The 17,000-nt window shown below is 40.0% G+C and overlaps 1 protein-coding gene across 2 annotated transcripts in view; it reads left to right on the forward strand.

The window, feature by feature from the left end:
* ARAP2 (ArfGAP with RhoGAP domain, ankyrin repeat and PH domain 2) overlaps window positions 1–17,000 on the forward strand; it is a 213,755-nt gene that overhangs the window by 148,984 nt on the left and 47,771 nt on the right. For both annotated transcript variants that reach the window (XM_025187574.2, XM_006128750.4), the window contains exons 23-26: window positions 3,362–3,509; window positions 4,338–4,406; window positions 13,983–14,057; window positions 15,175–15,292. In XM_025187574.2, coding sequence (XP_025043359.2) covers window positions 3,362–3,509; window positions 4,338–4,406; window positions 13,983–14,057; window positions 15,175–15,292 — 410 coding nt within the window. The remainder of the gene's footprint in view (window positions 1–3,361; window positions 3,510–4,337; window positions 4,407–13,982; window positions 14,058–15,174; window positions 15,293–17,000) is intronic.

Genomic DNA, 17,000 nt, shown 5'->3' on the forward strand with positions numbered 1-17,000 from the left:
ACCAGTATTATATTGTATTCTATCAATACCATCCTCCCTGACTTTTCCCCAAGCCCCAGGATCCATTGGGATAGATGAAGTCAGACTCCTGCCACTTTTGTATATCACCCTCTTCGCAGGCTTCAGTGGCCTGGATAAGCAGAAGCCCTATCACGCTCGGGGGATCTTAATCTGTGTCTCCCCCTCTCCGCCAGACATTTTTGTTCTGTTAGATCTGGAATCCTCTCCTTCATTAGCCCCCCCTGTTTCCAGGATGATAATATCACCTCTGGAAGAATCAACTTCTGAAAGAAGCTGGTCATGTGACCCCTATGGAGAATATGTCTCCCCTGCAATGGCACCAACTTACAGTACCGCCACTGACACCTGAATCATCCTTCTCATGAGGAGATTTTGCCATTTGATGAACTCTTCTTCTCTTACCCTGTGTGTCCTCCACCACCCAAAAGACTTCACCAGTTTGGGACCAACATCTGCTTAATCTACTATTGGGCCTTGGGTACCTCATGCTATGGGTCCCTGTGATAACCTATTGGCTCTTTCTTCTGTCATACTCCCCCTGCAGAGCTGATGTGATTTGCTAGGGAGAAACTCCTTGCTTCCCAGGGTGCTCAAATCTTGTCCTAAATACAGAGGAGGAGAAACATTTATGCTTCACACCTGATGGTTTCACTGGATCCAGAAAGGCTGCCATTGTCATCCCTGAACAAAGTGACGAGTTCTAGTCCTCCTACCCTTTTATGACCTCAGGCAGTTCTAGGACTTTCTCTGCAGACCTGCTGAAGTGTTTCAGATTTTTCTTGCAGATATCCAAGACTCCCAGCACAAACTTTTAGCCATTCTGCATGCTTGTGAAATCAACACAATAGTGCTCCCCATTAATGAAGTCACAGTTCTCCAACTAGAAGATGGAAGAGTCTATCTGTACCCTGAAGGATTCCAGGGCTATCCTGCACTCACTAGGCATATATATGCCTATCACTAAGAGGTAGTTTGGTTGAATCTAGATAATGGATCAGCAATTTTTCCATCAGAGAATGTCTGAAGCAACACGGAAGAAACAGAAGGTTCTAAAGTCTGCTTCCCTACACTGTCTACAACAGTCTTGGCATCTCAGTCTCAGTACTCTGCTCAATGTTATTTTTGATGAATGCTTAAGAGACTTGAAATGCTAAGCCCAGTACCTCCTGCCTCCCTCACACCATTTGGTGATTATCTGGCAGTCTTTTTTCAACACCTGGAGTGTGGTGACAATGGACAAGTTAGTGTCGAGTGTAATCCATTCAGGCTATACAATAATTTGCAAGCTTTCCATCTCTAAAACTCCTACTCCTACCCCTCTCCAGGGAGAAAACTCACGAGAATATTCTCAAATGCCTTATTGCAGTGAGAAATGATAGAACATGTCCCTCTGCCTCCTTTCAAAAAGGACTGTTGGAAACCAGCATGCATGGATATGAATTTCTCTCTGTGGATACAGTTTTCTGTGGAAAGAAATCAATATTCAAAGATCCCTACAGACCTCTTGTCCCAGGAACTTCAGCACCCAAAGAAAAGAATATGGTGCTGCTATTCCCAGGAGTCAGTGCCATGCTCTGGCAGCTGCTTTCAGCCATGTGAAGGTGGGTACCTTCAGCCCACATCCTGTTCCCGCTGGGGGCAGTACAGCCACATGGCTGGGAGGAGCTGCTAGTGTAACCCATATACCTAATGGGTGTGGTTCCCTGTCCCATGTAATGGCACTTAGACCACTTACAGGAAGAAATCAGAATGAGTGAGCTCTCAGCTGAGAACCAGCTGGCTTTATAGCTCAAGCTCTAGCGGTTCCTACTTGTAACCACAAAGCAGATTTGAACCTGGGACCTCTGGAGCTTAGTGTAGGAGCCTCTACAGCTTGAGCTATAAAGCCAACTGGCTCTCAACTTTGGCTGTAGAGCTCACTCATTCTGATCTCTCACTGTAAGTGGTATAAGTGCCTCTACATGGGATAGTGAACCATATCCCTTTGGCATGTGGGTACACTGGCATGAGACTCTGGCTCCTAAGAATGGCAGTGCCACATTTCTCAACTTAAGCTGCTGCAGTTCTCAGTAGTAGAGCCCTGAAGCTCAACAAATATCAATTTCTATTCATGGATATCCACATACATGAATAGAAATTTGTATCTGTGCAGTATGCTCTCGCTGCCATCTCAGCCACTTTGTTTACAAACTCATAATTTACATAATTATATTAGCAGTGATAATTGCATCTGTAGAATAGGGCATGTGTTTCACAGTTTTTCAGTATGAAGGATGTGTACTTTCATGTAAACGTTCTGCCTCCCCATACATACTTTCTCTGATTCCTAGTATGCTCCAATCATTTTCAGTACAATTCTTCCCTTCAGGACAGCAACTGCCCCCTAGATTTACCAAGCTATTCTCTGTATAATATCAAAAAGGCCTGGTCTATCCTTTGGAACAAAAGGTATGGCTTTTTACAGAACACATTTGCACAGCAGAAACTATACCACTAGTTCCTTGGCCCATATCAGATTAAGATCAACCTCATCATCTTTGAGCTCCAGTTCCCTCAGTCCTTTAGAGCCCATTCTATATTCCTTGCTAAATAGAAGAGCTTCTCTTCTTCAGTGCCCCCAAAAACATTCTTCCCAAAGCTGCATGCTTCAGCAGAGGAACAAAGACTCCATTCTCTCAGTGTTTGACAGGCCTGGGATTTTTATAAAGAAATCCATAGGATTGTTTGTTGCTATAGTGACAGAGGCTGGAAGTTGGTGCTAGATAATTTCAAATAAGGAGTATGTTTTTAATTGAGAGTCATTAGCTACCGGAACAATTTACAAAAGGTCATGGTGGATTTTACATCAGACAAGTCTTTAATCAAATTCTGCTGTAGAAATTTGTTTGGGGAAGTTTTATGGCTCGCATTATACAGGAGATCAGACTAGATGATCACAATGGTCACTTCCAACCTTAAGGGAAAAAAACCAGTGCAACCAGTTAGAAAATTTCACCTTAAATTTTGTTTTAAGGTTCCATTGTCTCTTCCCCCATTTTCTGACCTTCTCCAACTTATATAGATCACAAAATGAAGCAAATGGAAAATGATTACTGATGTGATACTATTCACCACCATAAACCGAAGCCTAAAGAAAACATTAACTAATATTTGCGTAAAAGCACATAAGAACATTACGTTATATGGAACAGACTAGATAATAATAGGTTAATTTTGTTTTATAAAACTATACTGTAGAAAATATGGCTGTTTGAAAAAGCACTTTGTGTTTATGAGTCGAGCTTTGAACAATGTCAACAACAGTGAAGTATTCTAAATGGATTTATTCTTCTTCAAACAGGGTGCAGAAATGTTCAGAAATCAATAATATGAACCCTCACAATCTAGCCATGGTGTTTTCATCATACTTATTTCAGACCAAAGGGCATACTAATGAAGAAGTCAGTGTAACTGAAGATCTAATTAAAAATTATGTACAACTCTTTGATGTAAGTATCTTACATAATGTAGTGACCTAAGTGCTCTGGGGGTAAAATTTTATAAAATGTATGAGAATCTGTATGCATTTCATGACCTTGCACTATGATGTTGCCTTCACAAATGTTTCTTTCCAATGTTGGTTACACTTCTTCACAGTGTGCAGGGTTCTCTGATGCTTTAACTCTGTGGCCTTTGCTTTTTATTTGGTTGCTTTTAGACATTAATTCTGAACTAGCCTAGACTGCAGAGAAAAAGCTTTGCTTATAGAATTGCTGTGAATCAGTCTTTTCCAAATGAACGAACACAACTTTTCTCACTGGCAAAAAGGTTGCATAGTTTTTAGTGAATTTCAAGATAGTGATATTTAAAAGTAGTATTTTTGTTCACCTTTTATGGTCCTTGTTGCAACTAAGGTATGACAGAATAGCGTATTCCCAGATTTTTTACTCTAATGAGCTCTTGAAGGAGAGAGAGAAAGAGAAACTGCTTCCAATGTTCCTCGCAAAAGCACCAAACCAACTGGATTTATTGTGACCATTATGCAGCATTTTTTTTTTAAATCTGGGGCCACAGAGGAAATGTGTTGATATTATAAGCAGCTCAGTGGTATGCAACAATCTTCTCTTTAGATTTACAGTTGATCAATATTAGGGCTTCTGGATTGAAAATGGGGAAAATCTCCAGATGAAAAACATTGTAAGTGTAACCACTCCTTCAAGGATATAATGATCTCACTTGATTTTTTAGTGTTATTAGCCAACATAAAGAATCCACTATGGAGGAGGAAGTGTTATGCTAATTTTACTCTAACTTACCAAAATACCCATTTTAAACAGATAAATGAAGATCAGGTCAAACAAATGGATACAGAGAACAGCTTTATTACCAAGTGGAAAGACACTCAAGTAAGTGGTGAAAATCAATTGATTTGGGAATGACTTTAACAAAATGATATTTTGTTGTCATGTAGCAGATTTATGTTTATGGTGATTTGCATTAATGTACCATTTCAAAAAGAAACTTAAATCAGAAAAGTGAAACCACTCTGTCCATGCACTGTTGTTCAAGTGGAATTACGAGCTAACACATAATGGCTGCGTCTAGATTGACATGATTTTCCAGAAGTGCTTTTAACGGAAAAGTTTTCCGTTAAAAGCATTTTCGGAACAGAGCGTCTAGATTGGCTCAGACGCTTTTCCGCAAAAGCACTTTTTGCGGAAGAGCATCCGTGCCAATCTAGATGTGCTTTTCCGCAAAAAAAAGCCCCGATCACCATTTTTGCGATCGGGGCTTTTTTGCGGAAAACAAATCTGAGCTGTCTACATTGGCCCTTTTGCGCAAAAGCTTTGCGCAAAAGGGACTTCTGCCTGAAAGGGAGCAGAATAGTATTTCTGCAAGAAGCACTGATTTCTTACAGTAGGAAGTCAGTGCTTTTGCGGAAATTCAAGCGGCCAGGGTAGACAGCTGGCAAGTTTTTCCGGAAAAGCAGCTGATTTTCCGGAAAAACTGGCCAATCTAGACGTAGCCAATTGGAATATATTTTATCTGTATAACCCACTCAGTTTTTAACTTTAGATTGATTTAGTTACAAACTGTGGGAAGTAGTGATCGGTACTGTTAGGAAAACATTTTGAGCTCCTGTCTTTAGAACAGAATTCTCTGTATGCACGGAGTTATAAAACAGGCTATCAATAGATGACGGGCACTTTAGATGATCTTTGTATTCAAACAGAACACATGAAAAATGGTTATTTTCAATGCAAGGAGGGGCTTGAAACCATAAAGATTTTTTAATCCACTTTGAATAGTTCTGTAATGTTATTATGAAGCTGTTGCGTGCCATATTCTCTGCAAGAACTGTTAAGTGAGTAGTTCCAAGCTAACTAGGGTTTGAGTAGAATTCATGTGTAATCCCAATTAGACACCATAACAATGAGCTGAACCTTGGGAAGCTGTTGAACAGGTGGGCAGCTGAATTAACCACAACAAAAGTGGAACTTGTAATCTGTGTAGGAAACCTGTAATAAGATTGGGGTGAAGCCCTGTGAAGTTGAGGAATTCTGTAGAGGTACAAGAGTTATAGTAGTTATAGTAGTCAAGTTGAGATGTGCCAATATTGGTGACTGATCTTTTTGGTTACATATGTGATATAACACATTGTAAATCTCAAAGTAACTTAATTCATCATTAAATGTAGGTTTGCTACAGTGTTCATGGAAGTCATATGTTCCATGATTTCTGTATTTCTGCTGTGCTGTATTACTTTGTCTTCTCTTCTTCCTACATAGACATCAAATTGTATTACCCTGGAGAAAAGGGCCTTTTTGCGGATGTGCATGTGTGGAAACTTAAATGCCTGTGTGTGTGTGTGTGCGCGTGCGCGCATGCGCGCCTCTCACTTTGTGAAAATTTTGCCTCATATACCCTGCAGGGGAGGGTGTGGAAATTGTATTGCCACTGGTTTCAGTCATGCACCTGACTTGCCAGTGCAAAGGACTGAATATGTTATCACCATATGCCCCTGAAGTTTACATTAGAAAAGAAATTCAACAACATCTGATCTCTATTGCTTTTGAGTGGTGATGCTATTGAGAGAAGACTGTTGCTGAGAGGAATAAAACCTTGATGCCTAAGGCTGAAGCATATAGAAACTTGGATGAAAGATATTTTTTTCTAACTTCTAACTGTGTCATTGCCTGGAGACTTGGCACCAAGAAATGCCAGTAAAAAGCACAGAACTTCATCCCCTCAGGAAATCATGGGAAGAAATTCCAATGGCTATGATGCTATTTGCAGTATCTTTTGGTGTCACTACTTCTTAAGCATAAATGACAGAAGTGCCTTGAGAGTGAAGATTCCATTGGTGCTCTGATGTGTTTGGAGTTGGTGGAAAAGGGAAATAGGAAGTGTTGTGCACAGGTCACCAATTTAGGAGTTTCGGGGCTGCAGATAGTTGAGTACGTTCAGCCAGAACTACAATTCTGGACAAAGTGGAATGCTAGGAAGAGGCAAACTGTGATGTTTCATGTTTCTTTGGAAGAATCACTATGGCACTCTGCTTGGTTCTTGTTCTGGAGGCTGTTTTCGAAAGGAAAGAGGCTAGAGGCTTTCTTTCTCATTTTAAAAATTAAAAACTAAGCTTCCCGTGTTTCTGACTATTGTTTTCACTTAGCTTGCAACAAATTCTGCTCCATTTATAATGAGACTTTGTATGTGATTGTTTCATCCACTGCATTTTATAGCCTTTGGTTTGATTCGCATCAACCTGTGAACTGATGAGTTTAAATTCTTTCAACAAAAAGCAATTTAATTTCAAACTTAATACAAAGAAATTTTTAAAAAAGGCATTTCCAGCTCACAGCTAAGTGACTTGTGGTGTAATGGGATATTTAGACTTTTGAAAATAGTAGTGTCAGTGCTTCTATTTAATTATGTATTCAACTGCCAGATTATCTTTTTTTATATTTATTTTAAAGAATATTTGAGTCGCTATTAAATTTTGTGTAAAATTTCATAATTCCTATCTATGGATACATTGACACTCCAGGAAATAACTTATAGTAATGTATACTCAAAAACTAGCTGTTTTTAAATAAATACACTCCTAGAATCCTCAGATTCTACTTTTAAGTTGAAAGATAGTATTTATTTCAAAGATTTTATATAAACATAAGGGAAACTACTGCCTAGAAATTACATTTAATTTATTCTAGGAAAATGGATGAAAACTTTTTATGAACAATTTCTTTAAATTAACCTGTCCAGTTGTTTTTTAAAGATCTTTTTCCCCCTTAAATTGTTCCTTTTCATGGAGAAATACAAAAACCCTCCAGTGGTAGTGTTGAGTATGATGAGTAATAAAATTGTCAAGTCTTCATGGGCCCCCAGCTGGGGTGAAGTGCCTGGCCATTGATTTTTCCATAGATAGTATCAAATCACTGTTCAATATTTAGTGAAACAGTAGATGTACCATCTCACAGTAAATGCATGTCCTTTTTCTGCAGTACCATCTCAGAGAATTCCTGATTCACTGTACAGCTCCAACACATCCATGATTTCATCTTTATTCTCTCTAGCTCTGCTTTGTGCTGTACTTTGTGCAGCATTCTTACATGTTTGCTTACTCCAGAGGAAAACTATTGTGAAACGTATACTTTTTTCTCAGTTCCAAGTGAAAAAAATCTATTCCAAAAATACTGTTTCAGTTTCCCCATCCACAGATCAACAGGGAAATGTATCAGCGATGTGTGTTCTGAGAAATCCTACTCTGTAAAGAGAAATTTTTTTTCATTGATGGGTTTTTACAGTGAATTACTCCTCTTTTCACTCTCTCCAGAAAATACTATACCATGCAAGTCCGGACAAGTAGTATTTAGGGTGCCAGGTGTCCGGTTTGGAACCGGATAGTCCAGTATTTGAGCTTTCTGTTTGGGAAACAAATTCAGAAAATATAAATGTCTGGTATTTTCTAAATAAGATGCAATGTAGATTGTGATGTAATGTCAAGTGTGTCTGGTATTTTTGTTGAAACCATTCGGCAACCCTAGTAGCATTTTGAAGGCTTGTTGTTCACTGCTTGTGGGTGAAATGGATAAGCGTTATAAATTGTTTTATGGCTTGAACCTTTAATGTAGTGTCCTCAGACTTTTGTAGTTTTGAATGGCTTAGTGTCACTTATTGTACAATATGTCATTCTCTTCTCAGTGACTTGCAAAAAGTATATATGATACTAAATTAAAGCAATTGTTGCTTTATTAGCTTTTCTCATGGTTTCTAGGGGTGTGGACTTTTGTCGACAAAACTATACCAGCATCTACACTATATAACGTCGACAGAACTCAGCAGTTTTGTCGACGCTGGTATACCTCATTTTACGAGGCATAACACCTTCTGTCGACAGAACTCTGTCGACAGAAGGTGTTATTGCCTGTAACACTGCGTCCAGACTACGGAGTTCTGTCGACAAAGCAGCTTGCTTTGTCGACAGAACTCAATGTGTCTGGACGCGCTTTGTCGACGGAAGTTTTGTCAACAGTATCTGTCGACAAAACTTCCGTCGACAAAACATGGTAGTCTAGACGTACCCTAGGAAAACAAAATGTAACATGTCCTAGAACTACTTTCACCATTTGGGAAAATAATATTAGGTATTCAAGGTTTTGCTATCCATTGTAAAATATATTAATGGAGCTGCAGTGTTTAATTAAGTCACTGTCAACTTTGTGTACATAGAACTGTAATGTACTGCATTTGAATCACAAAAGCAGAGCAACACTTTAGGTTGATTTTCTGGATTGTATAAGTAATAATCACTGAGTGGAAAGTCATTTCATATCAGTGACTGGCTGGGAAATGGAAAAAGAAGCCAGCAGACCTTAACTTAAATAGTCATTAACAGCATAGAAGAGCTTGTCGCTCGGTGGTTGTTTTAGTTAACTTTATAAAAATGTAAAGGAAAAAATAATTACCCGTTCAACATTTGAGAAGATAATTGAAGATAAGTGCACAATCTATAACTATTTCTTCACCTACATAAAGTTAAGCATCCCCACTTGAAAATACTCTATCTTCTCATTCTTTGTAAAACACAGGCTACTAATGCTTACCAATGACTGATTTTACATTTTATGGCTTCATTTTGAAAACTTGATTGTACTTTTTTTGATGTAAAGATCAGATAAACATTCCAAATATTTTTTGTGTCCCAGGAGTCAATTTGAGTTTCAGTTGGGAGTCGTTTTGAGCAGGAAGATCTTCTAAAATAAATGAATCTATCTCTGTCCCTTTCTCTTTTACCAGCGCTGTCTTTATATTTGGTTTTAACAAGGCAGGAAATCTGATACTATGTTAAAATGTCAGGAGCCCTCCTACCTCAGCTTCATTTGAAGTTGTTCCCAAGGCTATAATGACCATATGTGGCAACTAGGGTGTCAAAATTAATATTTTTCCCTTTCTAAATTAGGATTGGTGTCTGTGGCCAAGCAGCAACCGAGTCTTGTGGAACTCGTGTGTCAGCAACTGCAGAGTTGTTTTTTGCTGGATCAGATGCTTCTAATGTATTATGGTGATGTCTCAGCTTTCAAGTGCATCTTTTGGAAACTTTCTATATGTATCTCATGCATACATTTATGTATTCATCCACTCCTTGGAGAGCTAGTTTTGTGCATTCATAAAAGACAAGCTATATAGACTTCATACTCTCCATGGGGTGTTCTGCATGCCTACTGAAAGTGACTCCAGAAACTTCCTCTAGAGTATTGTGCTTCTGTCCTACCTGCCAGATATGTATTATTATGGGGTTCAGAAAAGAATTAGTAAATAATAATAAGTTCCTATATCCAAGACTGTCAGAGATGCAACCTCATGTTGTGGGCGTCCTTAGCCTCTGAGTGATAGAAGCTGGGAGTGGGTGACTGGTGATCACTCAGTGATTACCTGTTCAGTTCATTCCTTCTGAAACACTTGGCACTGGCCACTGTCAGAAGACAGGATCCTAAGCTAGATAGACTGATCTAGTTTGTTGGTTCTTATGCTCTATTGAAATGACTAGGTAGTACAGCAGACTTCACTGGGAATAGAGTTAGGCCAATACTGAGTGCTTTTGAAAAGCACAACCTTCCCCTCAGACATTATGAATACGAATTGCAGCTGGCTGCCATTCATAAAGTGCATAAGGTACACAACAGTCTAATCCTTTGAAATTGTGGCTATGTCTACATTTGAAGCCAGGGGTGTGTATGATTCTCAGCTCATACAGACACACTTGCACTGGCTCTCCTATAGCTAGCAAGCTACAAATAGTAGCGTAGCCACTATAGCATGGGCAGCAGCAAACAATAGCATGGATTAGCTGTCATAAATGCATACCCATGGGTAGAACCATACTTGCATACAAAAGAGTGGATCCACATTTGATCTTCATCTGCAGGAGTCGACTTGTATCCAACTCACAATTTGCTCTCTCTCTCTATCTGCATCAGCACTACACCCACAGCAGTGTGCTATCTCACAGTGCCTGTCAGGAGGAGCATCTTTGTGTACTGTAGAATCTCAGAGGTTGGAGAAGCAGCTGTGTGTAGCTGTCTATAAGGCATCTTCCCTGCCTTCAAATCCTCGTATGCTTTCTCCTTCCCTATAGAAAGAAAGGGATAGCTTAAGGCAGGCAGCAAAATCCTCAATGATCCTATTGCCACAGTTTAATCAGCCAACCAATTTAGCAAACCTCTCTCAACTTCATTGCCACATTAGGTCAGTTGGAAAGGGAGGCAGCTGCTTGTGCAAACTAAGTCAGTAGCCAGTGTTACCATAACTATACCACTATTAATAGTGCATTAGCTCTACAAGAACTAACATGTCTATGCAAGCTGTGAATTGCCCTTGAAATTTACTGATAATCATATTTCAATTAAGGTCTGAAAACCAAGACACTGCTTTCTAGAAAAACAGTTGCTGTCTCATGATAATACATTCACGCAGGAGATGGAGTACGGAGAGTAAATAATGCAGACACTTTAAACTTAAGGGGAGAGCTATAGTGTTTTCTCCATGCTGCTGTTATAGAAAACTTCTGTAGAAAAGCTAACCTGCCCAGATTTCTTTTGCAACCCAAGAAAGGTCTCATGTCTGAAATGTCACTTAAAATGATCTCGTTTTCCATTCCAGTTGGCAGTTCATTAACCATTCTTTGTGTTCTGTCTACTGAACACTTTGCCAGCTCTTTTTGTTTGCTGTTGTAATTTGCAGCACATTTCCTTTATGTACAGTTGTTTACGTAAGTCCAGTAGAAATCAAATGTCAACTTCATTCTTTTTGCAACCCTTTTTCTAAAAAGCAAACTTTACCAGAAAACAAGATTTTCTACCACTATAATTAAGAAGCTTTCTTTAAAATAGCTTCATAAAGTTTTTCCTCACAAATACTTCCATTATTTTTCTCTTCAGAGGCTAAGCTAATTTGAAAGTCACATTTTCTCCATATGTCAATATTCATAAAACTGAGTGATATAGTGTATTTACTTTTCAGTTTCTGTAAAGTAATCAAAGTTTTGTTTTTTCTTAGCTTCTCTTGCTACCTCATTATGCTACTCAATATCCTATTATGATTAAGAGTCTGTTCGCCCTTTTCAGCCTCCTTGGGTTTTAAGCCATATATATGCATGTAAGCATGCATTGTATAGCACAACTGTGTGCCTGTATCTCAGAATTGTGACCCAAATCATTGTACTTATCACTTAAATGCTAGTTGTGATGTTGTATTAAATATGTATATCTAATGAAAGGTCCAGTTTTCTTCAAAGTAACTATTAACCTTCCTTTCTCCCCACATTCTTTTCATTCTCTTTACTATTATATTTTCCCTGAAACCCTGCTACGGCATGCACAATCACAGACTTACATTTTCCAGAGTGACAAATTATTTACTTTTAAATTGGCATATGTCTATCCTGGCCTTCTAATAGGGGAGGGAGTAATGTGCAAAGGGGGCATTTGCCCTGGAGCCTGGGGATTCCAGGGGTTTGGAGCTCCCGGACAGCTGTGGCAAAACCTGGAGCTAGGGTTTCCTCTAAGCTGCATGCCTGCGTGGGCACTCACCAAGAATTTGAGGACCAGCCACCTCCTGAGCAGAGCTGGGCAATGGCAGCTCAGCTTTTCTATAGCGGGGCCATGTGGGGACTGCCCTATTTTAGGAGCAGCAGAGCAGCCTCTACATGACCCTGGCCCTAGCTTCAGCCCTTCCTCAGGGCTGGAGCCTTGTGGTGGGCAGCGCCTGCTCTGGTAGTTGAGACCAGGACCAGAGCCACATCCACATCATGGGCAGTGCCTGCTCCTGTGGCCCCATCCAGGGCCAGAGCTGCGTTGTAGCAGCACCTGCTTCAGCAGCCCTGGCTGGGTCAGCACACATCCGAACTAGCGCACATGAAGTCAATATTGGTGCACAAGACACAACTCACTCCACTCATGGATAGAAAATCTTAGAGGGAAGACTGCCTGGAGCCCCAGGCCTTTAAAATTGCCACCAGGGCACCACACAGCACGCTCCTGGCAGCTCTAAGGGCTGGGAGGTCAGGAGGGTGGGAGCTGACATGATGCACTCCAGATGGTGCTGTGGGCTGGCTCCCCAGCTTTACCTCTTCCATCCAAGGCTCTTCCCCTTCTAGGGGCACAAGCTGCCCCCACCCACCTAAGAGAACATCCTAGAAGCTGTAGATGGACCATCGTTAAGTTCCCACTGCTGTATTAAGGCAGGGGACTTTAATTTCTGTTTCATTGACTTTGCTGGGCAAACATTCTCAGGAGCATTAGTAGTTCTGCGGGTGCAGCTACCATATGACATTGTGACCTGGCCATGCTGCCAGAGTGAATTGCATTAACTCCAAAGTGATTTGTCATTGTGGATGAAGAATTTAAAATTCCTGAGAAAAAGAACTTTTGCTGTGCAAAGGGCAGTAGGAGTTTAACTGCATGAACTTTCCATATCCCAAATTCTTTTAACATGACTGTGGAATAGGTTCATGTTGCTGAGTGTATCAGGTAAATTTGATATTAACTTGTGACCATGAAGTTTGACTAATAAGGCAGAGTGAACCTCCAAGCATGGACAACTAAACAAAGATCTCTTCAGCTTGTACTTTCAAGATGAACGTCTGAAGCACAAGCTGGTTGCCTGTTAACGTTCACCAGTATGGCTATTCCTGAACCTAAACTTCCTATGAATTTTGTTAGGTATGATCATGATTGTTTTAGTCAATTTCAGATTTCTTTCCAAATCAGTGGCCAACCCTACAGTAGAGACTTCCTATCATTAAGGCAATGATTTAGTTATGGGCAGTTTTACTAAAAGTCATCGACAGGTCACAGGCTATAAATACACCTGACCAGGCCTGGCCAACAGGCTGCTATGGTGGCAGCCATAGTGGCCGGAGCCTCGAGCCCTTTAAATTATCTCTGGAGCACCATGTGGTACATTCTGGGTAGTGTTAAGAACTGACCTGGGGGGAGGGTACACAGCCCCCCGCATAGCTGTCTTCCCCACACCTTGCCCAGAGGCCTGTCAAGGCTGTCAGCTCCCCCACCCAGACTAAATCTTTAGGAGGAGGCATTGCTAAGGAGTGTGGGGCCAATGGCTGATTTGGCTCCCTGGGGGCAAATTTGTGGGGCCATCTCAGCAGCAGCTGGTGACTTGGGGCAGCTCAAGCAGAGCCACTGTGGTCTGGCCCTAGGCTCAGTATGTGGAAGTCAGGGACATCGCAGAAGGGCACTTGAATCTGTGACTTCTGCAATTTCCATGACAGACAGGGATCGCTACCTATAACTGGTTAGATGCAAGAGAATGGCTTCTTCCACAGCCAGTACCTAGTGCTTTCTGCAAGACAGAAAATGAAAGAAGGTTTGTGTATCGTTGTGAAATAGTGATTGTATTTTCCCAACTAAGAATCAAGTTATATAAATTTAATGCCTTTTTAATTTGTGTTTTTATTTTAGGTTTCTCAAGCTGGAGATTTGTTAATTGAAGTTTATGTGGAAAGAAAAGAGCCAGAGTGTAGTAGTATAATCAGGGTTAGTATAAAAAAGCGATATAACTTGTTGATAAACTTTTTTTTGATGAAATGAGACACATTTGTTTGCATTTGTAGTTTTAGCATGCCTGTTCTTACATTTGTGTTTATCAGTTCATGTGTTTTCTCATCTTCATTTAAATATATTAAATTCAAGCTGTGGCTTAATTAAAATCTGTAAATGGTATTTCTCTTGTACTTTTAAGCAAAAATCTATGGCAAAATTTTAAAACGGTGACCTCAACCTTCAATTTGATGGCACGGTACAGCAGTATTGATGCTCACAATGACACCACTGCACTCCTGCATTAGATGGGAAAACTAACAATTGTCTAGTGATTTCTACACTTTATTTAGCAGCACAAGGTCATTTAGAAGGTCTTCATCCTGTTGTCTCTTTCTCCCAGTGTCTGTCTGCCTTGCTTAGGCGCTGAGAAGCCTAATCTTGCCATTCACTATAACTGAGATTTCCAGCCCTGGATCTAATAGCATTCCTGAAAAGTACTGGATTCTAAGCCATACTGATCTAATGTTCAAATGTAAAGGAGAACATTACATTTTTGCAATAATGAAGGGTGGATAGGGCTAAAATAGTTTTTTCCAATAAGATACTTATTAATTTATCTAATTCCATTTCATATCACTTTATGTTGCATGGGACATAACCAAAAAATCCTGGATTTTTATTTTTTGGAAAGACCACAAAAGTATGTAATACTGAGTGGGGGGCGGAGGAAAAGGTATACTAAAATATAGTCTTTCTCTAGTCATTGTTACCTTTTCAGATCACAACATGCTTTTACTTTCCATTTCAAATAGTCCTGAGCTGTAGTGTTTTAATTTTGGGAAGAGGGAAGGGAAGGAAAAAGGAAAGGTTTGAAGTTACAGTTTTTAGCTGTATCATTTTCAATCTGATGCAACAAAGTTGATGGAAATGTATTGGCCAGCAATTTGAGAAATAACAATTGGATTCACAAACTTGGCATTTCTGTGATTGCATTTAAAAAGAAAAGTTGGACAGTTTTTCCATCACAAAAGTATAAATGGTCTGCACAACAAAGCAGCCACTAGTACTTCAGAAACTATTAACTTCTAAACTACTACAATCTGTATTACAGGTATCGCCTTTGACAGAGGCAGAAGAATTAACCAGCGATGTATTAGGAATAAAAAACATAATTCCCAAAAAGGATGAAATCTGGGCTGCTTTTGAAGTGATTGAAAATGGAGAGCTAGGTTAGTGACTTTTTCCCCCAAAAATATGTGTGTGTTTTATCACATTATTATTTGTTTCTTTTGGAAAGTTAAGCATATAAAAACTCTGCTGTTGTTCTTTCAGTAATGGTGCCTACATGTATTCCATATATGCATGAGGGCCAACCACCTGAATCAGGAAGTTTTCTTAAGCTGTATCTGTTGACCTGCACACACATCATACATCCTTTTGTGCTCACAGATGAGGGGATAATATTTAATATGGATTGATGCCTCTCCAGTTTCTTATTACTGCCATATAGCTATAGTCAGAAGCCATGTTCCTTCTTACTCTTAGTTTTTGTTACAAGAGTGACTTCTGTCCATTTGTATATAGTTGTAATGTTAACCCAGAAAGGGGATTCAATGGGGAACTACTGAATTTCTTTAACAAACTCATACTTCCTCCTTTATCTGTCACTGAGGGTAATAGTCACAGAAATAAAATGAAACAAACAGGATATAAAATACCAGTGAAGTTAAATTTGTTAAACAGGATTCCCAACTAAATATCAATTCAAATAGAAGATACTACAGAGCACATGGTTGTCAACTCCACAAAATAGCTTGAAGCCAGGGATCCCAAAGAGCCTAAGGTAGGTATACAAATAAATCAAGTAAGTCAGTACATCACTAGATCAGAGGTTGTCACTGACAAGCAACATACACTGCCATACAGATCCTGGCGCATAGCAGGAGCCACAACAATGTCAGACATAGAGACACGTGATCATACAACACCGGGATTTGTGAATGGACATGACCAGGAACAAGAACGGCAGGCAGATCGTCTCTTCTTTTGTTGACCTGTAGTCTCAGCTATGATATCCTAAACACTGCATTGTCACAGGATGGACAGTCCATAACACAAGATGTGCAGATCTTTTTTGCCCTCTTGTTACTGGGCAGATTACTTGGGCCATGACACCAGCGTTCCTACTTTAACTGAAAAGAGCACCAACTGGCCCAACAAGAAAGAATACTACAATCATAAAGAAACAAAATGGCTAGTTGAAAAATGTTCTGTGCAGTAGATGTAGGATAGTAATTGTAGAACTAATGATAGTTTTATCCTCCTTTGTGGTCCATCCCATTCTGCCTCCACCTTCCATGGACTATACCCTCCCTTCTGGGGTTCAAAAAACAGTTTCCTGCCCATGCTCATTATCCATGATCTATAAACACCAGAGGTTTCTTTACTGCATCCATGAGGCTCACATTCTGGCTCGATGCTCAATTTCCAAATCCTTTCCATCCTGCACCTGAGAGCTTCACCTCCCTAAATTCCTCCTGGAGGGGAGCCATGAGACCACGTGTTCACTCAGACCTGGGACCATTGGACCCCCAATACAGCAACTGTTATTGGCGTTAAGTGTTCCTCCAACACCTTCATGTGCCCTGGATCTGGTGGTATCAGTGCTGAAAAAGAAGCCCAGTCATGAGAGCACAGCATACTCTCATGGGCACAAGAGCAGGACCCTACAGCTAACTGCTACTAAAAATCATCATATGCTGGGATGTGTAACTCTAGTGGTCTGCCTTTCCCAAGAAGGTACAAATTATAATCAAGAACGTCCCCCATACTGAGGGCAATCTGTTTAACAGCAAAACAGACAAGTTCTGTCATTTTTTGAAGGACTCCAGGGCCACATTGCTGTGTGTCAGTGTATATATATCCCAGCCCTACAGT

Source organism: Pelodiscus sinensis, chromosome 5 (assembly GCF_049634645.1).
Source record: "Pelodiscus sinensis isolate JC-2024 chromosome 5, ASM4963464v1, whole genome shotgun sequence".
NCBI classification, from domain to species: Eukaryota; Metazoa; Chordata; order Testudines; family Trionychidae; genus Pelodiscus; species Pelodiscus sinensis.